The sequence below is a fragment of the Hemiscyllium ocellatum genome, chromosome 6 (assembly GCF_020745735.1).
Source record: "Hemiscyllium ocellatum isolate sHemOce1 chromosome 6, sHemOce1.pat.X.cur, whole genome shotgun sequence".
In the NCBI taxonomy this organism is placed as follows: domain Eukaryota; kingdom Metazoa; phylum Chordata; class Chondrichthyes; order Orectolobiformes; family Hemiscylliidae; genus Hemiscyllium; species Hemiscyllium ocellatum.
The window spans coordinates 68,313,505-68,338,314 of NC_083406.1; the positions used below are offsets into that span (position 1 = coordinate 68,313,505).

The 24,810-nt window shown below is 40.0% G+C and overlaps 1 protein-coding gene across 1 annotated transcript in view; it reads right to left on the reverse strand.

Annotated features, from left to right (window-relative positions):
* LOC132816433 (TBC1 domain family member 8) overlaps positions 1 to 24,810 on the reverse strand; it is a 112,617-nt gene that overhangs the window by 47,783 nt on the left and 40,024 nt on the right. Inside the window, exons 2-6 of the mRNA XM_060826009.1 lie at positions 14,732 to 14,842; positions 12,273 to 12,391; positions 9,944 to 10,172; positions 5,369 to 5,609; positions 2,291 to 2,498 (exon numbers count right to left, since the gene is read on the reverse strand). Coding sequence (XP_060681992.1) covers positions 2,291 to 2,498; positions 5,369 to 5,609; positions 9,944 to 10,172; positions 12,273 to 12,391; positions 14,732 to 14,842 — 908 coding nt within the window. The remainder of the gene's footprint in view (positions 1 to 2,290; positions 2,499 to 5,368; positions 5,610 to 9,943; positions 10,173 to 12,272; positions 12,392 to 14,731; positions 14,843 to 24,810) is intronic.

Consider the following 24,810-nt stretch of genomic DNA (forward strand, 5'->3'; position numbering starts at 1 on the left):
TTAGTGCACCCTTTCAAAACATCTGCAAGGAAAAGATTATCCAATATATGACCTCTCACCACTCTCAGTCTAACAGTCTCTCAAAATACATTTATAGCTATAAATTCTATAATAGTACACAGTAAAGCAACTTTCCAAGGTATTTTTTTTCAGATGGCTGGATTAAATCTGTGCGCCACTCTTGAAGATAAAGGAGTAACTTACTGCTTGGACGATAGATGCACACAGAATTTCCTCTCCCACTCTCACCACCCAACCACATGTGCGTGATGATTGTTGGAAAAGAGGTAGAAAATGGTACAAGAACATGATCAACAAGTTATCCCAATTTGAAGAAGTAAAAGGTAGCATGGGTTTGAGATACTCATACAAGCACATGGCTTCTTGGAAGATTGCTCTCCTTGTGTCCAGGCTCTGATATGTGCTGCTGCATTGATCAATGGCTAAGTCCTGCAAAGAAATAGGCGACACATCCAAACGGCATATCTTCAATCACCCATCACACAGGAAGATGAATCAGATGCAGAGAGAGATAGTGCCAGATGACAACCATGCATCTATGTCAAATGACATACCTCAGTCTGTGACAGCAAATAGCATATAACAGGATGTGCTAAGCCAAGTTGTGAAAATTGTGCATGGTCTAGAGCTATCTTGTTATACATCCAAAACATATTCTTAATGTGTAGCAATTGTATTTTATCGATATGCATTCTTATGTGTGTTTTGGAAAAGGATACCTGTTATAGAGTGAGAGGGTTTTACAGCATGGTAACAGACTCTTCGGTTTAAACTGGTCAATGCCAAACATAATCCCAAACTAAATTAGTCCCATCTGCCTGTGCATGGCCCACGGCCCTCCATACAGCTCTTATTCATGTATTTACCCAAATGTCTTTTAAATGTCATCCATCACTTCCATCAGAAGTTCATTCCACACACTAACCACTATGTTAAAAAAATTGCCCCTCATATCTATTTTAAATCTTTCTCCTCTCACCTTAAAAATGTGCCCCCTCGTCATGAAATCTCCCATCCTATGTAAGGACAGGTTCCATTAACCTTATCTATACCCCTCATTTTATAAACCTCAATAAAAGTCACCCCTCAACCTCCTACTCTATTGCGAAAAAAGTCCCAGCTTATCCAACTTTTTAAAAAGGGAAAGAGAGTGGAAGGGTTGTTTTATTATTGGATAGATCCCAGATTATTTAGACAGGATACCTTTAAGATAGTAAACTACCACACATTGTAACTATCAAGGCATCCATCTCTGTAACCAGTACTATTACTGGTACTGCAGTTACTGTAAACTTGCTCTATGTAATCAGAAAGCACAGAACACAGACCATGTAAAACAGCATAAATAAGAAGTGTTGTTAATAAACCTCAAGCCATCGAACTCCACAAGAACCCAGTTTTGACAGAATACGGTACATTAGTTAGTATATATAGCATATCACTCAGACCATATCAAACTGGCAGGTATGTTTTTACCCAACTACATCAGAAATGGCAGCATTGCACTCTCCATTGAAGAATAGCATACAATGAATTTACTGCCAAGAAAAAAAACAACCAATAAGAAGCTATACTTTGTTCCACCATTCTCTAACTGCCTGAAATAATCTTCATACACTTCCATTAAACACACCCTCCTTCACAAGCAACTTTAAAGGGAGTGGTGGAAGAGGAGGAAGGAAAGCAACAAAATATTTTGGCCTAACTCTAACTCTCACATAAAGCACTGGAGTTACTTCAAAACAAGGTCAGAAGGAAATCAAGTTTCTTTTTTATTTATCAAAATGCATCTCTGTTGTACATTCTGCTCAGATCAGTATGCAAATAACAAAGTAAAAATAAGACAGATTTGTAACTGATACTGGATGAGAGTTCATGTTAGGCATTGTGTAACTCCAAAACAGGTTCCCTGGACAACAAAGCATGCAAATACTCCTGCTAGTGCTGCATCATGATAAGATGGTTCATTTCTGTGGGCCATCTTGGCCACACTCACTGCAGAATGACAGCCTTAATATCTTTACAGAAAATGAGAGAAAACAAAATGACTTCTTCAAACAATAGTTCTTGGCAACGAGGCAGACACAGGCAGTTTTCTATATTGATCTGTATTCAGGAATTTAAAAAAAAACATTTATTTAATAATGCATTTTAAATGGAAATATTTGCACATTTCTTGGACAATGCAGCTTTAAATTCAACACGAAGGTAATTCAACCCAGAATAGGAAAAGCATCTTGAACTGCAACACAGGACTAGAGTCCAATACCTCTTGGAGTGGAATGATCACATAACAGTTATCTTCCTCTTTGCTGGCAAAGCAGATGTAGTTTTCTGAAATATACAACTTCCCTGCAGTGTGGCATTGGTTATATGGCGTCCACAGGAAACAGTGCACTATCTTGATCAGCTTTTCTGCCCGCGAAAGTCTAAAACAAGCCCGGAAATATTCATTCTGCACCCTAGCTTCAAGATCTCTGCAGCAAAATGAACAGAAAACAAAATTGCACAGCAGTTTAATTAGAGTAGAAGGTTTAGTTTTCAATTACAAGTTATATACCAACACTAGCATTTCATTTTTAAAAACTTGCAAATCAATACTTTCAGTTACTAGTACTATTTTTACCACACACAAAATCATGAGCCCATAAAAAATGGTGATCGGCAACTCAACTGCGGAAGACAAACTGATAATAGGAAACTGTTGCTAACTGGTGTACACATGCACATTCCCAGCAGGGGACGCTATGCAAGCCATTGAGGGATATCCTAAACAAAATGCTTTGCCTCCTAAGTGTTGTGACCTTGATGACACCGTATCCCACCCACATCTTTCAATCCAAGTCAATTAGATCTTTCTACTCTAAGCAATGTCAAAACAGAATGATTCAGCTCATCAAGATTTCCAAACATAACTGAAACAAAAAAGAGTTTTGTAATTATGCAGCATCAAATTTAAGTGCCATGGAACCTCTAAATCAAAAATATTAAAGGGCTAGAACTTATTATCTTCCAAGTACGACTAGATCAGCCAGATATCCCAGAATTGGGTGCATCTCCTAAAAGAGTTTGTTCCTTTTAACTATTTCATCTGGGATGGATTTCAGAAATTTTCACCCCAATCCAATTCATCCCCCACTCCTTCCAAATGCAGAGAACACAGTTGTTCCAATGTCCACCTCCATGATTCTTCAGGCCGCAGTTACTCCCAGCAACACTGCTCTAGCTGTGGTCAACTTCCATTGTGGATCAGAGGGTTGGGGCTTGCACTGAACTGCAGCACGGAATTTAAAATGGCAAGTAATCATCTTCTGAGCTACTAGGGACCAAGCCCTCACACTTCAAGAGAGCACTGGTAATTCCTAGAGGGAATACTACACTAAAGCCGCCAAGTGTCTGATAGCCCAAGATCCTCAGACAACACCTCTCAATCTATGACCACTTCCATCTAGGAGGACGAAGGGTAGCAGATACATGGCTGTTAAACTTGAAAGGATTCAGAAAAGACCTATAAAGCATGTTGCTGGAGTTGGAGGGTTGGAACTAAAGGGCAAGCTGAATAGACAGGAAATATTTTCACTGGAGCATCAGAGGCTGAGGAGTTTGCCGTTTAAATATTCATAAAATAATTAGGGGCATGGATAGGGTGAATAGCCATGGTCTGATCCCCAAAGTAAGGGAGTCCAAAACTAGAGGGCATAGGTTTAAGGTGAGAGGGGAAGATTTATAACAGACAACATTTTCACACAGAGGCTGGTGTCAATATGGAAGGGGAATAGTGGAAGCTGGTACCATAACAGCAACTGGATGGGTATATGAATAGGAAGAGTTTAGAGAGATATGGGCCGAATGCTGGCAAATGGGACTAGATTAATTTAGGATACCTGGTCGGCATGGACGAGTTAGACTGTAGTTCTGTACAATACAATTCTTTAACACTGAATATTTGGAAAGCTCAGCTTTTGAGAAATGGAAAGCCGCAGAAAGGCTCTCCCTGTAGAGTACAACCACACAAGCATTCAGTCCCAGGGATACAAAATGGTTTCTACAAACACTAATAGAGATTTCAGAGAGACAATTTTAGTCCACCATTGCCACTTCACATTGATATGTGTCCTGTGATTTAAGTCATCAACTGGGGACAATGACAGCTGTCTCACTTTGAAACTATGAATACTTGCAAAATGCAAGACTCAGGTTGCATCTGTTACAAGTCATTGTAACTGCCAACAGTTTCTTTCTTACAGATGTCTGCTTGTACAGGTTTCATTTTACATCACGACTCTTACAGCGAGCACAATTAATAGAAGCAGAACAGCCAAAGGATCTTGACAGGTCAAAGCACTTTGACTAGCTGGTGAAAAGGGGACACCAAGGAAAATGGATGTAGCTTGCTCAGATCAAAAAAAAACTGGAAATAATAAACTCCAAATAGCTGCACAGCCAGATAATGTTAACTTCAAAAAATCTATGTGGCCAGTTTTTCAAAAAAGGTTTGTTCATGGGATAGGGATATCACTGGTTCGGCTAGCATTTACTGCCTATCCCCAATTGTCCAGAAGAAATAAGGGTAAACCACATTGCTGTGGGTCTGGTGTCACATGTAGGTCAGACCAGGCAAGAGTGGCAGATCTCCTTCCCTAAAGAGAATTAACGAAGCAGATTGGTTTTTTACACAATTGATAGGACAGTTGGTTCTGCTATAACACGTGTTTTTTCAATGCGAATTGGCTTCAACGTGATTGGAGAATCTAGACCGTTATTTGTAGAATGCAAACTTTCCTTACCTGCATTGGCTAAAATGCGATTCTGGTCCCTTTAGTTTAAATGGCGCTGTGATTGCATGACCTTCTTATAATAGAGATTGCCCAAGAACGGAACTATCACGTTACATTAGAATTGTCTGTAGTTACACAGTCACTATCAAGTTAGAATTTCATCAAATTCAAATTTCACTCTCTGTCACAGTGGGATTCAAAACTATGTCCCAGAACCCATTAGCCTGGAGTTTAGGATTAACAATCCAGCAACATTACCAATACACTAGCATCTCCCCTCAAAAGGAAAGCACTAGATTAATGTAGTATTTAAAATATTGCATGAGAACATCAATTGACTGTCTCTTTTTGTGCTGGAAATAATTTTCAAGTCAATAATTCAGAACGTATGCAAACTAATTTGAGCAACATGAGAAATGATCTAAAATCAAGTTGCAAAACCAGAAGGAAGCATGGCAAATGGTTAAAATAGATACACTTTAAATGACAGAAATAAAATACACAAAAGGCTATTTTGAGAACTTAGCCACTTTGCAAAAAAAAGTCAAATTTTCCTTTATGTTCCTTACTTCTTTGTGATTTGTGTAGGTTCTTGTAGAGGAGGATCCAGTTCAAATGCTTCATTGTCCAGCAACCTTCGAATAGTCACATCTGCCAATAGCTCCATTAGCCTGAAAGTTTCATCTATGTTGAGAAACATGGAGAAATCACGTTCCTTACTTTGTGTAGTTACTCGAACTATTCCTGTGATAAGGGTATTTGAAGTCCTTTCCAGTCTTTTCACATCAGCCCAGGGGATAATAAGTTTCACTGAAACATACAAATGCAATATTCAGGGATGTAGGGTACAAGCTCGCTTTAAGCAAGAAAGTTATAAATTTACATTGGTAATTGCCGGTGCATTTTACAAGCGATGTATTTGCCTAATAATATTTTATTACTCAAAGCCTCAACCTCTGCCACGTGATTAACACAGACTTATTTCGCTCAAAACGAATACATTTCTTGCAGAGAACTTTGTAACCAGCTTGCAGAATTTGCAGTACACTTTCAGAGCATCAGACCATTAAGCCTCATATGTTGTTCACCTACAAAAAAAATGCAGAGCTTAAAAACTCCTCGAAACATTGAAGAATAATTTTCTATTCAATCATTTCTTTTAAAAAGAAAACAGCAGCTCCCTATTGACTAGCTTATTCATTACCCTCTGTAAACATCCACTCATCTAAAATGCTGCACCTCTAACCTCACCAAGTCACACTAACATTGCCACATCCTTCATTGGTCAGAGTATACTAGAAGCTCCAAGTTAATCTGTCAACCTTACTTAAATCCTTCCATGTTCACTTCCCCTCCTGACTGAATAATCTCACCCAGAAATCCTGGCCCAGAGTACTCCATTCGTTTGACTGCAGCCTCTTGTAGATTTCCTCAACTTTCACTAGTCATGTTGACATGCCTTCAGCCACCAGAGTTCCATCCTCTTTCCTAAAATCCTCCTACTCCTTAAAAGCACTTCTTTAACCAAAGTTTAGGAGACCACCATGATGAGTGAGATAGAGCGCTACACAAATGTATGTCAGTCAATCTTTTGTTTGCCATTTATAGATAATGATTTGGAGGAGAATATAGAAGGCACGGTTAGTAACATTGCTGACAACATCAAAATTGGCGGCACAGTAGATAATGAAGTAGGTTTTCTAAGATTACAAAGGGAAAAATAGCAGATGGAGTTCAATCTGAATAAATGTGAGGTATTGCATTTTGGTACAAAAAACAAGGATAGGAGTTACACAATTAATGCCACGGCCTTGGGTAGTGCTGTAGAACAGAGGGATTTGGGGTGTAGGTACAGAATTCTTTGAAGTTTACACCGTATATACACCGGATGATTAAAATGGCATTTAGCACGCTTGCCTTCATTACTCGGAGCTTTGAGTATCGGAGTTGGGCAGTCATGTTGGGATTGTACAAGACATCAGTGAGGCCTCTTCTAGAATGCTGTGTCCAGTTCTGGTCACCCAGTTATAGGATGGATACTATTAAGCTGGAGACAGTTCAGAAGAGATTTACCAGGATGTCGCTCAGTATGGAAGGCTTGGGTTGCAAGGAAAGCTGGATAGGCTGGGACTTTTTTTTTACTGGAGCGGAGGAGGTTGAGAGGCAACTGTAAAAAAATGTATAAAATCAGGAGGGGGGTATAGATAGGGTTAATGGTAGCTAACTTTTCCCTAGGATGGGGGATTTCAAGACTAGGGACATATTTTTAAGATGAGAGGGGAGACATTTAAAAAAAGACATCAGGGGCATTTTATTTTTTACACAAAAGGGGAAGCATGTCATAGAGTCATAGAGATGTACAGCATGGAAACAGACCCTTCGGTCCAACCCATCCATGCCGACCAGATATCCCAACCCAATCTAGTCCCACCTGCCAGCACCCGGTCCATATCCCTCCAAACCCTTCCTATTCATATACCCATCCAAATGCCTCTCAAATGTTGCAATTGTACCAGCCTCCACCACTTCCTCTGGCAACCCATTCCATACATGAACCACCCTCTGCGTGAAAAAGTTGCCCCTTAGGCGTCTTTTATATCTTTCCCCTCTCATCCTAAATCTATGCCCTCTAGTTCTGGACTCCCTGACCCCAGGGAAAAGACTTTGGCTATTTACCCTATCCATGCCCCTCATAATTTTGTAAACCTCTGTAAGGTCACCCCTCAGACTCCGACGCATCAGAGAAAACAGCCCCAGCCTGTTCAGCCTCTCCCTAAAGCTCAAATCCTCCAACCCTGGCAACATCCTTGTAAATCTTTTCTGAAACATGCGTGGAATGAAATTCCTGAGGAAGTAGTGGATGTGGATACAATTACAAAGTTTAAAAGACAGTTAGGTAAGTACAGGATTAGGAAAAGGTTGGAGAGATATGGACCAGGAGCAGGTAGGTGGGACTAGTTTAGTTGGGGATTATGATTGGCATTGACTGGTTGCCTTGAAGGGTCTGTTTCGATAATGTATTACTCTAACATTGTGTCAAAGTCTGAAGTAGAATTTTAACCTAACTGTCTAGCTCCCAAGCACCAAGAGTTATTAAGCGAACCAAATCTCCAGCCGTTCATACTGAAGACAAAAAGAATGGATCCACACAACAACAAAACCCAACGTATTGCTCAATTAGCTTGCTGTCATATGGGGCTTGATCAAAGGCAATCAGTACTTGATCTAAGGCAGGATTTTAGGGTGTGGGTGTGGTGATGGGGGTGGAGGGGTGTGTTGGGGTGTGTTGGGGTGGTGATGGCTACAAAGTCATTTATCTACCTCCCACAACTCCAGGATTACTCCACATGATTCAATGGAGCACAGCAGCTCCCGGTTTTGAATTAGCCAGCAACTCTGAGTGGGCAGGACACCAGTGGCCAGGAGCCTCAATTCTAATGGACAAACTGGTGCTCTCAGATCTACTCAATTGGCAGAAGATCCAGTGGGTCTCTAGTGAGACCCGCATCAACAATGAAAGATTCTGCCACATTACTGCACAATCTAAGAGGAGTGAGAAGGGGCATGTGGAGAGGATGGGTGGCAGGAACTAAGGGGCAAATGGAAGAAAACAAACCCTGCACACTAATTTAGAGTGTTGGAGGCTACTTTAACTTAGAACTTTGCAAATTCCTATCCTTGCTTACAGTTTAAAACAAAATGTATTGCAGCCAGTACTTCTACAATACTAGGAAATTAAGTAAAAAGGAAAAAGTTGACATTTCCTCTATTGGCAGAGAGCATAGAATTCAAGTTGTCAAACATATTTACAGCAGAGCTAACCACATTCCCACAAACTGAATTATAAATTGTCCTGGTTCCTGACCAGTAGGAGAGTCATGTAACATACACACTAGATTCTCCCTTCGTCCATTATTTTAATACATTTCCTGTCACATTAACAATGGATGGTAAATAACTTTGGCAGAATCTGTGTAAATATCCTTCTACATTAAGGAGGCCATTGAAGGGAATGCTTATTTAAAGCTTATTTGCAAATTGTAGCCTCCCATCATTTGAAAACTAAGTAGCAGCTGACATACAAGTTTTCTTTTCCACTCTCCTCCCAACTACTTACAGAAAATCAAACTTTTTTCCCATACTTTTAAAATAGCCATCAAATTTCCATTGTGCTTCATTAAATTTAGTATTTCATACATCCATAATTTATATCTGGATTTTTACTTGGTGAAAGAAGTTGAGAACAACTGCTCCTTTAATTTGATCAACAGAAATAAAAGAAAGTTATTAAAATCTCCCCAATTAGATTACACATCATACGGCCAGAGAAATCAGACAATTTAGCCAAAATGATGGAATCACTCATCACCCAAACTTCCTGGATCTCAAGTGAAATGACATTCAGTAGTTCATTTTTTCCACTGAAGTATTCAAGTAAGAAAACTGCTCAAACAGCGTTTCTAAAAAAGTTACAATTTTAATTTGCCCTACTGATAAGGTTTTTTAGAAAAATGCTGAGATAGATATGATATCAAGCAGCACCTGTGCATATTTGGTCCCTCATTCAATGCAAGATTGGTTCAATGTAGCCACAAGATTTTTGCTGTTGATACTACCTCATCTAGTTTGTGATGTAGCTAATTAAAGCATATCAAACTTGCCCGATGTATTTCCACCAGCAGATCGAGCGAAACACAAATTAAAATCAAATTATTCAGTGGACGGGGGCAACAGTGGCTCGTCCAGCATTTATTGTCCATCCCTAGTTACCCAGAAAGCAATTAAAAGTTAACCACATTGCTATAGCCACATATAGGCCAGACCAGATGAGAATAACAGATTAGTTTCCTCAAGGACATTCATGAACCAGATGAGTTTTTCCAACAATCAATAATGGACTCTCAGTCATTAGACATTTTAATTCCAGATTTTTATTGAATTTACATTCCATCATCTGCCATGGTGGGATTCAAATCCAGGTCCCCTGAACATTACCTGGGTCTCTACCTTAGCAGTCCAGTAATAGTACCACTAGGCCATCACCTCCCCAGTTTATAATAATAAATGTGAAGAACAATTCTAAAATTACAGAACAGCCTTTCTACAGTTGATATATTTAGTTTGCACCCTTCATCTTTTCTTACCTTCCTTACCCAACAGGAAAGAATAAAAGCAGAGATGGTTGATGCTGAGGTATATCCAACCTTGACGGGGAACCCGCCCCTTCCAACAACAACACGAATAATAGGTCACCAGTTTTTCCAAGTCTGGGAAATTAAATCGTGTCTCAAACTTCACCAAAGCCTCTCGAAACTTCTCAGGATCTTCTTCCTGTTCTGCCAATTTGCTCCTGGTTTCTTCAGCAATAAGACCCTGATTCCAACAGAATTAAAACTTTAAACAATCTAGAATACAGCTAAATGGAAGAGTTACATTTTCCACATTGTGCCCATTTTGACACTCACACTTTTAGTATCAAGCAATCAATTTCTTTGGTCAAAATCCTGGAATCTCACCCCAAAAAGCATCAAGTCGATCTATTGTACATGAGCTGCAGCAGTTCAAGAAGGCAGCTCACCACCACCATCACCACCTTCTCAAGGCCAACTAGGGACAGGGAGTAAATTCTGGGCATGTTCCATGAATGAATTAAAAAACGTAATGAATTGAGGCTAAATTTATAGAACATTGTAATTAGCTGTTTAGTCACAAAAAGCTTAAAATCTCAAGCATTGTACTTCTTGATCAAGTCTTTAGGATGTCACAATCACAACATATTGATGAGGAGTTCAGGTAGTTCCTGATTTACTTACAGACAAGTTGCAAACGTTTGTACTAATGAACTGCATCTCACACAGATATGTATTAATAGTAATTTTAAAGATCTTAGAGATGACCATTTCTTGTATGAATAAACGGCTATTTTATATTGCCCTGTATGGTGTTCCAACTTGCGAATGGACTCAAGAATGGAACTGTTAACAATCCAGGGCTGTCTGCACATGAACATGCTTGCATGGGTTGCAATATTTCACAAATGTATAATTCAATGAAAGTCAGGGGAGACAAAAAGAAGTAAGGTTTTTGAATATCTATTTCTGTTTCAGTAAAATAACATTTTTAACATCTGGTGCAACTGTAATATTTGCTATAAATCAAGGAATGGAGTTTCTGCTCAAGATGTAGTTAGATAAACGTGCCCAGAATTCTCTGATAAATTGCTCGTGGTTTTGTCAACATATAGTTTGTTGGAGGTTCCACCCACTCATGAGTATAAGCCCAAATCCCAGTAACTAGCTCAATCAAGAAATGTAATTGCTTTGTAATTGAAAAGAGTACTCTGCAGTAGCATCACAGAGTTGCTGATGGGGATTTGGTTGAGCGAATGGATTTTTACAAAAATCAACTCTAAGAAGATTGTGTATGCTCCAATGTAGTGATCAGCAGAACACACACAAGTTAAAGTTTCACAACTTTTAAGCACGACTTCATTCACAGCCGCGTGGTTTATATTGATACCTGACCAGAACTCGTACAGAAATCATAAACCTTGTTGTTTTAGTTGTAAGCCTTGATGTAAAACAGCAAAAACAGTTCTTTATTCAATAATGTAGACAGCAAACTTGGCAACCTGTTCTAACTTCCTTTGTATTGAACTTCAAAGTTCTTATTCATGTTAACCTCATCATTTATTTATAACAGTGATAGCTTTGAACCTGGTGATATATTTAGATTAGATTACTTACAGTGTGGAAACAGGCCCTTCAGCCCAACAAGTCCACACCGACCCGCCGAAGCGCAACCCACCCAGACCCATTCCCCTACATTAACCCTTCACCTAACACTAGGGGCAATTTAGCATGGCCAATTCACCTAACCTGCACATTTTTGGATTGTGGGAGGAAACCGGAGCACCCGGAGGAAACCCACGCAGACACGGGCAGAATGTGCAAACTCCACACAGAGAGTTGCCTGAGGCGGGAAGTGAACCCGGGTCTCTGGCGCTGTGAGGCAGCAGTGCTAACCACTGCCACTGTGCTGTCCATATTGTGGATATGAACTCTCACTTTCCAGCAGGCATAGCTTTTAGATGGCTTTAGTCATTTTGATAAGACAACAAGTAGAATATAATGTTATCCATTATAAGCACCCTCCCAACAGTTCCCATTAAACCAAGAGTGGTCGAAGTAAGTTGCACCACTTTTTAATTCAGGTAAAATCAGGTAGATTCTTGTGAATTGAAGATTTCACCCATATGGGAGCCAAATGAAGTGTTCCAATGCATTCTAAAAATGATGCGCAAAAGCTAATTATCCAAACAATAATGTATTTTTGCTTCTTCAACATCAAAACAGGGATTACCTGTAAATACGTCACACAATACAAAAAATATATTGGTCATTCTTTAGCTTTTTCCAATGCCCCACAAAGCAGGTTCAATTGTTTAAAACAATTTTTATGGGTTGCACTTACCTTCACTTTACCATGGACAAAGCTAATAACATCGTCTTTATTGTCAAATACTGAAAGAGTGTGCAGAAGATTCTGTTCTAACCACTGCCAGTGCGGATGGATTTCTTCTACAGTAGCGCCTGATGATGATTTGCAAAACAAAACATAAATGTTGAGATGATATCTTGGATTCTGTGACACGTTTATACTCAAAATTTATGGTAGTTTAATTCTCCTTAACACACCAAAACACAGGGAAATTTGAAAGTTACAACTTCTGAAATGGATTTGCATAAAAAGGAAGTGCCTAAAAGAAGTGGATTAAATGTACGAGTTTTAGAAAAAGACTTTATTGATGAAAGATTTGCTTCCTATGGGCTGTCTCATATTACTAACTAGTGAGACCAAAATTAGTCAGGTGAGGCCTGGCTGCTAACCAGCATCTGGAGTCAGAGGAAGATAATCCTGCACTGGCTAGTACTGGATGTCCTCTCCAGCCTTTTCCATTGCACACATGTTGGGGAGCAGCTCAATGTGACTGAATCAGCTCCCTTGGCAATGAAATTTGGATACTTTTTTTTAAAACAAATATGTGGCTGAATCTTTTGCCTCAAGTGTATAAATCTCCAGCGAGATGCCACCACCAGACACATATTCCCCTTCACTCCTTTATCTGCTATCCGCAGGAACCGTTCCCTCCAGGATAACCTGATCCACTCTTCCTTCATTCCTAACAATCATTCCCCGCCCCTCCACAGCATCTTCCCCTGTGACCGAAGGTGTAACATCTGCCCACTTACCTCCTCCCTCCTCAGTATCCAAGGGCCCAAACACACCTTCCATGTGAAGCAGTACATTTCTTGCACTTCTCATAATCTAGTCTACTGCATTTGCTGTTCTCAATGTGGTCTCCTCTACATCAGGGAAATGAAGTGTAGACTGGGTGACCGTTTCAAAGAACATCTACGTTCTGCCCACGACAAAGATCCTGAGCTTCCAGTTGCCTGTCACTTTAAAATACCATTCCATTCCCTGGCCAGCATTCATCTCAGGCTTGTTGCCGTACTCCAAGAGATGCTCAGAACAAGCTGGAAGAACAATACCTCAATTTCCATTTGGGGATGCTACAGCCCTCTGGACACAATATCAAGTTCAATAATTTCAGTGTCTGAACTCCCCCAAGTCCTTGACTCCTACCACACATACCAGACCTGGTTATCACATAGTCTTCCATTACACACTACCTTTGTTAGCCACTAACAGTCTCCATTAACAGCTGTTTATCCTCCCAGCCAAATTGTTATCGATTCCTTTCTCTGTTCAGCTGGTTTTTCTCTCTCTTTGGGCTCTGTGCCTACCTACCATTAACTCCTTACCCTCTCCCCCATCCTATCTTCTGCATATAAACCAACATTTTCCTAGCTACCATTACTTCTGAGAAAGGGTCACTGGACCTGAAACTTTGATTTCTCTTCACAGCTGTTGTGAGATCTGCTGAGCTTTTCCAGCACCCTCTTTTTTTTGTATGAATGGCTTGGTTGGGCAAGTTATATTTTGCTGAAAATGTGTTGCTGGCAAAGCGCAGCAGGTCAGGCAGCATCCAAGGAACAGGAGATTCGACGTTTCGGGCATAAGCCCTTCTTTAAGGATGCCTTCCTTGAAGAAGCTCTCTCCAGCATCTGCAGACCTCACTTTCTCCTCCAAGTTATATTAAGCTATTGTAACTTTGTTCTAACAAAATAAGACTCACACCTTCATTCCAATTGAACCATTGACACAGAGTGCTAGTTTACTGAGGTTCTTTAAATAGTAAATATTAATGACAGATGTTTTGCTGGTAGTTTTTTTACAGTTAACTGTAAAGCATGGCACTGGAGGAATAGGGACTTTGATGGGACCAATTCCATCAAATGGATTTCAATATGAAAGAGGGATTTGGACTAGGTCAAACCAACAACCGTATATTTTTATAGAAGCCACCAGGAAATACGGATATAAACAGACTTTTATTCTTATTTGAGAAATAATACTCAACTGTATTTGAATTGTATTTAAACTCTTACCATTGTCAAACTACAGAACCAAAAAATGTACTTTAATTTTAATCAATTGCTTCAAGTATACATAGTTTTCATTTCCTTCATCCTTAATGTGCCTTTGAATGCTTCCATCATGTTCTTTTACTCTACCCTGCAATTGTTTTCTCTCTCTGTCTACTTTCCATTTATACACAGTATATGTTCAGTATTTACTAGTTTGCTGGGTTTCATTAATAAAGTATCTTGCTAAAAAAATCTCTGAATTTAGGCTTCTGATTGAAAATTGGATACCATTAATTAAATAAATAAAATGCATTCAATCTCTTGCACATTTAAGAAATTATCTCATTCTCTACATTATCCCAATTTCATACTTTTAAAATGTAACAACATGTTTCTCAACAGTGTGCAATAGGGTAAGCTTCTGGAGATTTTACATACCACAAGCTATGACCCAATACACCTGTGATCCAGGCATCTGATGCAAAATTCGAAATGGAGCAACACGGGCATTGGAGTCCAGCACTGCATCTAAAGCTCCCACCAGCAAACCTATAGAAATTTAACAGTATACGTTAGACCAGTAGCCTTCAACAAACAACAATTGAACAATCTTAGATTAAGATCAATGAAAAGAATCCTACTATGACTCTCTTGGCAATGAGACAAAATGAACATAGACCAAGGTTATTTGGAGGCCATTTGTTCAATTTGTTTTACTGCTCTGCCCCAAGAACCTTAAGCAAGAACACTAGAAAAATATACTGCAGCATTTGTTGTCCACACTGAAGAACTCAAGTTTCTGGTACTTGTTCAAACCAACAGCAACTTGGCAATAAAAGCATAATACAGTACTATAGATGCTGGAAATCTGAACCAAACAAAATGCTGGAGAAATTCACCAAGTCTGGCATTAATGGTGAAGAAGGAAGCAGTGTCCACTATGACTCATCTTTAGAACTATCAACTTGACAATCACGATACAGAAAAAAGTTAACATGAAGAACACTGAGCCAAGCTCACATTCATTAAACCTGTAATGCCAACCTACTTTTCAGTGGTTAAGCTGTGACTTAGGTATATGTATAGGTATAGGCATAGGTATAAAACAAACAAAAATGATAAAGTAATTAATGTTACTGAAAGTGCAAAGCCAGAAAAAAAACAGGCATTGCATGGATCAAACAGCCTCAGAGCATTACCTACGTGACAGATCAAGATATTCTGCTGTTTGCATTTCAACCAACTACAATCAAAGTTGTCAACACTGGACTGATCTTGTATCCACCAAGTGGTTCAAAAGTCAGTTTCCTGAAATTGTTTTGGAGAATTAAACAATTATGCTTTGATTAAATACTACCAAAATGCTAAGAACAAGGAAGGAAGCATCACTGTAAAGATTTTCTTTTAAACAAAAGTGTGCTACAGGAGCCAAACATCCATGTCATAACACGGATTCTCAATCAAGGTTGTACGAGAAGATTTCAAAAGTGCTGTCTGCAAGTTCTCCCAATCACAATCTCTCAAGTTGATTTATCCTCGCTCATCAGGAGTCTATCCTGTGTAGTGAGGCAATAGAAATGGTCCCAGGTAGAAGATGCAACAGTGTATTGTTGTTCCATTTGAAAAAGGAGGAGATTAGCAAATCTCTCAACAATCAATAAGACTATAATGAATTGGGGTGTGGTTTAATTTTCTGCTTCATTGTCTTCAGCCTAACTTATAAAATAGCAGAAGACATTATTTGAAGCATAACATTCATGGCTGCCTGATTCTAAAATGGTGGAATAGACCTACTCTTGTCCCTTGAACCAATGCTGCCAGCTATATGTAGGGAATGAAAATGAGGAAATCAAGTCAGATCTTTGTAACTGAAGGCTTTATATTAATGAGATTGGGTCTGTAAAGTCATTCAATACTTTTTTCTCCTCCCCCCATTTGTCACATTACCAGTATGGTTTATTTACTGGCTTTCGCTGCCCTAGTGCTTGGTATCAAAAAAAAATTGGGACCTAGTTCTGAAAAAGAAAATATGAACGTGGACCAGTTGATAATGTATTCAAACCAAACCCAGAGAATGAGCACTGTGCTACTTTCTCCTGGTTAATATCCTGGTCAGTAAACTATTAGAAGCATTTCAGCAGAATTTGTATAGCAAATGAGCACATCATGTAAACTTAAGAATTAATAAACCTTTTTTTTACACAAAGATTGCTTCCACAGAAACAAAAGGAGAAAAAAACACATTGTAAATTGCTACAACAATGCCAGGTATAGATAAGTATTTAATATGGCCATAAGCTCCAAAACAGTGTAACCCACTTGTTTTAACTTCTGTCATCACTCTAAGGATTGAAGACATTTTTGATGTTGAAGGAATACATAAACAAACACAAAACTGTTGACCCAGCAAATTGAAAGAAACAGCTATAAAGTTATTTCAATTTATTTTATTTGTACTGGAAATGGAGGAATAACGCAACCAGAGAATGTCTTTAGTGCAGAAGAGCTGTCTGGTCAATCTCCAAAAGCCTCTAAATTATTAACATTTAGTTACCAAACATGAAGTATACAAGAAGCAAATTTCATCTTTTTCTGGAATCAAAAGCTAAGAGACTGGTTAGCATTAAAAAAAGGTCATGAAATCCACAACTACCATGGATTTAAATATTATAATCTCATCCTACACAGTGCCATAGAAACTGCTGTATTCAAGAGCTAAGTCAATATTGTCTTTGAAATCATAACAGAGCAGAATGTGATCTGTATTTGTCTTCTAGTTCTTTGGCAATGACATTGGCATTAAATAAATCTATCGTTTGCCAAAGAAACAGCTTTGCTGCATATTACTTTGCTTTGCTGTACAACTGGATTCCAGACATTGTTAAACATTACATTCACATGTCTATGCTCAATCCCGAGAGTGTAGTGCTGGAAAAGCACAGCAGGTCAGGCAGCATCCGAGCAGGAGAATCGATATTTCGAACATAAGCCCTTCACCAGGAACGAGGCTTGTGGGTCGGGCTTGAGAGTTAAATGGGAGGGGGTGGGGTTTGGGGGAAGGTAGCTGAGAAAGTGATTAGGTGGATGAAGGTGCGGGAGAAGGTGATAGGTCAGAGGGGGGAATGATGGACCGGTCCAGAGGGCGGTGCCGAGTTGGAGGCTTGGGACTGGGATAAATGTTGTTGGAGGGGAAATGAGGAAGCTGTTGAAATCCACATTTATCCCATGTGGTTGCAGGGTCCTAAGGTGAAATATTGAGGCGTTCCTCCTCCAGGCATCGGGTGATAATGGTTTGGCAGTGGAGGAGGCCCAGGACCTGCATGTCCTTGACGGAGTGGGAGGAGATTTGAAGTGTTCAGCCACGGGGAAGTGGGGTTGGTGAGTGTAGGTATCCCAGAGAGATTCACTGAAACAATCCGCAAGAAGGCGTCCTGCCTCACGGATATAGAGGGGACCACACCGGGTACAATGGATGCAGTAGATGACATTAATAGAGGTACAGGTAAATTTCTGATGTACGTGGAAGGATCCCTTGGTTCAGTAAGACATGAAATGCATTCAATTCAACAGAAAATAAATACCATCTGATTTTTTTCTAAGTGCATATGATTTTAACACTTAAGCAGAAGGCAGTCAGTTAATTGCATTGGAGTCTCCAAGTGGCCTTGCAGCAAATCACAGAATCCCTACAGTATGGAAAGAGGCCCTTTGGTCCAACAAGTCCATACCGACCCTCTGAAGAGTAACCCATCCAGACCCATTCCACTCCGCTATTATCGTATACGTACCCTTGACTAATGCACCTAACCTACAGACCCGAACACGATGGGCAATTTGGCATGGCCAATTCACCTAACCTGCATGTCGTTGGGCTGTGGGAGGAAACCGGAGCATCTGGAAGAAACCCACAAAGACATAGGGAGATTGTGCAAACTCCACACAGACAGTCGCCCAAGGTGGGAATCAAACTCGGAACCCTAGTGCTGTAAGGCAGCAGTGCTAACCACTGATCCACCGTGCCACCCCACTAACCACTGACCCATCTTGACCAGAAAGATTCTATGGTGTCAAAATAAAAGTTGCTTTTCACACCAGTGTGTTTAAATAGCACAAAGTGAAGCAAGGAATAATTGCTGTGAAAGATACTGAACCAAGCTTTTCGGAATAATCTTATCAACAACAATTCTTCCTCCCCCTTTCACCTTTTCCCATTTTTGTCAGGGTTGCCATAAATCATCTTTATCACCTCTGCCTGGCAGTCATCCATCCCTCAGAGAATCTTGCTGTGCTCATATCTCTTTCCACTGCAACGTTCTATCTAGTCTTAGATTTTCCACGTCTTCTTGCTGTGTGAGAGAGAAGCAACAGATGAAATGCCAACTTCTTCTTGGCTACTTTCTTCACTCCCCGCATAATCTGTACTAACCCCCCCCACCCGGAATTGCTGGTTGCTGATTTGGTCCATTCTTGTCACTCCACACATCCAGTTGTTCCTCTCTTCTTGGTGCTGCCCCAGGTTCCTGAACTGTATAGAGGCAAAATATTGCAGATGCTGAAATCTTGTATGACTCTTCTTCAGAACTGTTAACTCTGTTTCTCTCTCCACAGATGCTGCCAGACCTGCTGAGTCTCTCCCACACTTTGTTCTGCACTATAATAATATATAGCAGTAGTATCACTTGTTCATTAAATACAGAGGAATAAAGTGCTTTCCTAAGCTTTGTTTATACAGTGCATAATTTTCAGCTTGTGTGTATTGAGGTAAGATGGCTATCAGAAGGCACATTACTGTTATGTATTTTATTTCAGGGATTTTTATTTCTTAGCTGAGGAGAAAGCAGAACTTGCCACGATGCGGAACAGTGTGTGCCTAGCCAAGCAGAGTCATTGCACGGTGTAATAAAAAAAAGTGAATAAACTACATCGTGGGCGGCATGATGGCACAGTGGTTAGCACTGCTAACCCGGGTTCAATTCCCGCTTCAGGCGACTGACTGTGTGGAGTTTGCACATTCTCCCACTGTCTGCGTGGGTTTCCTCTGGGTGCTCCGGTTTCCTCCCACAATCCAAAAATGCTCAGGTTAGGTGAATTGGCCATGCTAAATTGCCCATAGTGTTAGGTGCAGGGTAAATGTAGAGGAATGGGTCTGGGTGGGTTGCACTTCGGCGGGTCGGTATGGACTTGTTGGGCCGAAGGGCCTGTTTCCACACTGTAAGTAATCTATTCTACACAAGATGGAATTACTAGGTGCAGGAAGACAGTTCACCACCACCTTCTCTTGGGCAATTAGGGATGGGCAACAAATGCAGGCCGAGCCAGCAACATCTACATCCTATGAATGAATAAAAAAATTCAAGACGCAAATCACCATGAGGGGGTTTCTTTGGCCAAGTTGCAATAACTATCATTATGTAGTTGTTCAGTGCTGAGCTTGACACCAACATGAGCAGTGAAGATTGAACAGTTACAATAGGCAGAGACAAATAAACACATTAGTAAATGAAACAAAAGACAAATGAAAGAAATCCTGAATTGCCATCTTGCTGGGGACAGCAAGCTACACCTCACATCTCCAAAGACCAACAAAAACTGAAGCTGTGAGGATGATTCTTCATAGAGAATTTGGGGAACACTACCTGAACAGCAACACAGTAAAGTTTTTGCTCAGTGATTCCTTCTATAGGATATAATTCCAATTCACAGGACATTCTTTCAGGGTTCAATCCTTGTTTGGGGGGGGTGGGAGGAGGTAGAAGAGATGTTATCCATAGTATATCATTCTTGGCAACATAACTGTACACACCATTTCCACTTTCCGGTGTGATCACATGATGGATTAAGTTCTTCAGTGATGAATCCACTGTCAGCTGATTACGTAGCAGCTTTGGACAGACTACCTGGAGCCTCCCAGCCAAATGGAAAGACCTTTCTTGGCCAACTCCATCACAGGTGATTTTTATTTCATAGCTGATGAGAAACTTGAACAATTTCCACCACAAGGCTTATTGAAAGCACACAAATGGGCATGGGTGTTTTCCAAAACTTTTTTTTTGTAACTATTTCACATTACATCGGTTTTATTTTATTCAATTGTGTATTGTATTATTGATAATAATATTGAAATTAGCTCGGTCAGAGAGTTAAAATGTACCAGTGAAGGCTCACATTGATGTTTACAAGGGAGTTATGGTCATTTTCTTTACTGTCGGAGAAATAATGTTGCACATTTTTGTTCTCCCTGAATGTTCACACTAATGTCCAGTGTTGTACAGTCACTCTGAGCACAGATGAACTTGCAGGCTCAGCTGGCATTTCCTTCTATGCAGCAAATGCCACAATTGTCTGGGGTCACACTCAGCAGGGATAATGGAAATGTTCTGGGTAAACTCAACAGCAGTGTAAAAGCTGCTGCCGATCAACATCAAGATGAGTGCACATTGAGACTGTACCGGAAGATCCATGCCAGAAAGCCAATTATAGTAATGCCCGTTTAAGAGCGTCTCATCCCACTGCCGCTGATACTCAGGAATCAACTAGAATCAGGATTGACTGCATCTTCATTCACAGCTGAAAAACCAGAGGGTGGTCATCAGTAAAATAAAAATCCATCAAAAGATAGCGGAGAGGGTAGAATAACAAAAACATCGGCTGGAGAGAAACCAATCATCTGGTTGAGATGATAAACTGACTGACTACACTGCAGGTAGAGAAAACCAGTCTTTTTAAAGAGTGCTTATAAGCAAACGGATTCAATTTTGCAGACAGATCTGAACTAGATAGCTTCTTCAATAAAATTCTTTAATGCACAGTGAACAAACCGCAGATCAATTAGCCTCTTTGCAAGCAGCCCTGGAAAACATGTATTAGCCCGGTAAACGAGCAATAAATCCAATTTCACAAGCAGTCCTTATTGATTTAGTACTGAGAACATTGCATAAAGAAAGAAATTCCAGCGGCATCATATACTTGGGACATAGGCAGCTATTTTTGAAGATAGGGAACATTGGATCTAGCATGTGACACTAGCATTAATAAAGTGAAATCACTCAAAACAAGTTATTCATTGTTACTAATGTTAATTTGCTATAGTAATCACTAGAGGGCAAGGAACTGAGCAGAATCAAGTTGGTTTCAAACAAAAAATTCACAAACAAAAAGCATCAAATTACCATTTGATTATATTCAGCCAAGCGGTCAAATGTACCAGCAGAAAATTGATGTATAAAAAATTAACATTTGCAAACCTATAGGTATTTTCAACTTACACCAGATATCAAAATTATGACAAATAAAAGCTTCAGACCTTCACAAACAATTTGATAGATACTCTTAGATAATAAGCAGCTCAGCAAAAATTGAATGTGAAGTGTTTTACAATGTCACGTTGCTTGGCGTTTCAATGTTTCAGAGTCAAAAAAATTGGTTGTGTGTTTTTATTTTCAAACTCAGTTTAAATCAATCATCTGACAATCTTATCAAGCAAACTATTTTGTTCAAGCAGCATACACTCCAGAAGGAGCTAGTTCCAACTTTCAGGGGGTGAATTTGGTCTTGAAACAAATTCCAAGAATCATTGAGTCATTACCTGGCACTCACTGGAAACTTCTTTAGATTGCTAGAATTTGTAGTAAAATGCGAGTTGGATCTGAACACATCACACGTTGTGACTCTCGAAGACTCAAGATTTCCTGGACTCACAATTACTGCATAGTGTCCATAGGAAAGAACCACCAAAGAAAGGGATGGTTTTGGAACATGCCTGGCTAAAGTGACAATTGGAGAAGCAGCTAACTTCCAAAAGAGAAGGTTGGGGCAATGTTTATTGTTCAAATAACAAGCAGAGGACAAACACCTTTGCAGTGATCTTAATTTGCAGATGGTTACACAACTTCAGTATGCAAGTGCCACGCAGGATCACTGTGGTGAGATCCACAACCAATGGGACAGGTTTCTTGAACATGCTGCACTTTTTTTTAAGAAAAAAAGCTGACTTATGGTTAAGTCAGGTTGCCTTGTGGCTGAGAGGATAGAAACCAATTCTGAGCCAAAAGTTTGATTCTGACCTGTTGCCTCGATGGTCAAGGAAGCTGGACAAATAGTATGAAGATCACCTTGCAAATGCTTCCAATACATCCCAATTTTGAGCATGGAACAATTTCCTCGTCAACTTTGTGATAGAAAGAACATTGGAGCCTGTACTATCGCTATCCAAAATTCCAGTTTACATGGATGCGTGCAAGAAATGCACTTTGACACAGCAACTCTGACTAAGCGAACTGTAACACACCCACCGTGGAGGTCAGTGGGATCTAATGCCAGTCAAAAATGTTGGTGGGTAGTAGTTTTTATTTTAACCAAATTTGGAAGAAACTTTCCTGTATGTCATGATCAATAGGCAATTTTGTAAATTATAGATGCAATATTTCATGCATCTTTGCAACAGTGGGGTTTCCCAAAACCTAAGAAGCCAAGGCTAAATGAAATAAAAATAGCCCACTCTTAAAAATGATTCCAGGCTGCCCTACATTTTAATAGCAAAACAGTGAAAACTGGAAGCTGGCAAATTTGAAGTACGTTGGGTTTCTGTTTGACTTTTTTACTGTATTTTAACATCAGCGGTGATTTCCAATCCCCAGGGGAAGGAATTTCCCCTCAGGGGACAAACATAGAATACTGAACAAAGAATGTTACAGCTCAGTACAGGCCATTTGGCCCTCAATGTTGCGCCAACCTGCGAAACCAATCTTAAGCCCATCTAACCTACATTATTCCATTCTCGTCCATATGTTTATCAAATAACTACTTAAATGCCCTTAAAGTTGGCAAGTCTGCTACTGTTGCAGGCAGGACTTTCCACGCTCCTACTTCTCTCTGAGTAAAGAAACTACCTCTGACATCTGTTCTATATCTATCACCCCTCAATTTAAAGCTATGTCCCCTTTGCGCTAGCCACTGCCATCTGAGGAAAAAGGCTCTCCCTGTCCACCCTATCTAGCCCTTGCTTATCTTATATGTCTCAATTAAGCCACCTCTCAACCTTCTTCTTTTGAACAAAAACAGCCTCAAGTCCCTCAGCCTTTCTTCATAAGACCTTCCCTCCATATCAGGCAACATCCTAGTAAATGTCCTCTGAACCCTTTCTAAAGTTTCTACATCCTTCCTATAATGCAGTGACCAGAATTGTACACAATGCTCCAAGTGTGGCTGCACCAGAGTTTTGTACAGCTTCAGCATGACCTCAGGGTTCTGAAACTCAATCCCTCTACCAATAAAAGCAAACACACCATAGACCTTCTTAACACCCCATCAACCTTGGTGACAACTTTCAAGGATCTATGTACATGGACATCAAGATCTCTCTGCTCATCTACATTACCAAGAATCTTACCATTTGCCCAGTACTCTGCATTCCTGTTACTCCTGCCAAAGTGAATCACTTCACACTTTTCCACATTAAACTCCATTTGCCACCTCTCAGCCCAGCTCTGCAGCTCATCTATGTCCCTCTGTAACCTACAACATCCTTCAACACTCTCTACCGACTTTAGTGTCATCCGCAAATTTACTAACCCGTCTTTATATGCCCTCATCCAGGTCATTTATATAAATGACAAACAGCAGTGGACCCAAAACAGATCCTTGTGGTACACCACTAGTAACTGAACCCCAGGATGAATATTTTCCATCAACCACCATCCTCAGTTTTCTTTCAGCTAGCCAATTCCTGATCCAAACCGCTAAATCACTCTCAATCCCATGCCACCGTATTTTGTGCAATAGCCTACCCTGAGGAACCTTATCAAACGCTGTACTGAAATCCATATACATGACATCAACTGTTTTACCCTCGTCCACCTGTTTGGTCACCTTGTCAAAGAACTCAATAAAGGTTTGTGAGGCACGTCCTACCCTTCACAGAACCAATGTTGACTATCCCTATTCCTTTCTAAATGATTATAAATCCTATCTCTTATAACCTTTTCCAACACTTTACCCACAACTGAAGTAAGGCTTACTGGTCTATAATTACCAGAGTTGACTCTACTCCCCTTCTTGAACAAGTGAATAACATTTGCTATCCTCCAGTCTTCTGGCATTATTCCTGTAGACAATGACGATAAAGGTCAAAGCCAAAGGCTCTGCAATCTCCTCCCTGGCATCCCCGGAGAAACTGAGGATAAATCCCATCTGGTCTGGGGTCTTATCTAGTTTTACACTTTCCAAAATTGTTAACACCTTTTCCTTGTGAATCTCCATCCCATCTAGTCCAGTACTCTGTATCTCAGAATTCTCCTCAACAACATTGTCATTTTCTAGTGTGAATACTGATGAAAAGTATTAATTTAGTGCTCCCCCATCTCTTTGGACTCCACGCACAACTTCTCACTACTATCTTTGATTGGCCCTAATCTTACTCTGGTCATGGTTTTATTCTTGAGATACCAATAGGAAGCCTTAGAGCTTTCCTTGATCCTATCTGCCAACGACTTCTCATGTCCCCTCCTGGCTCTTCTTAG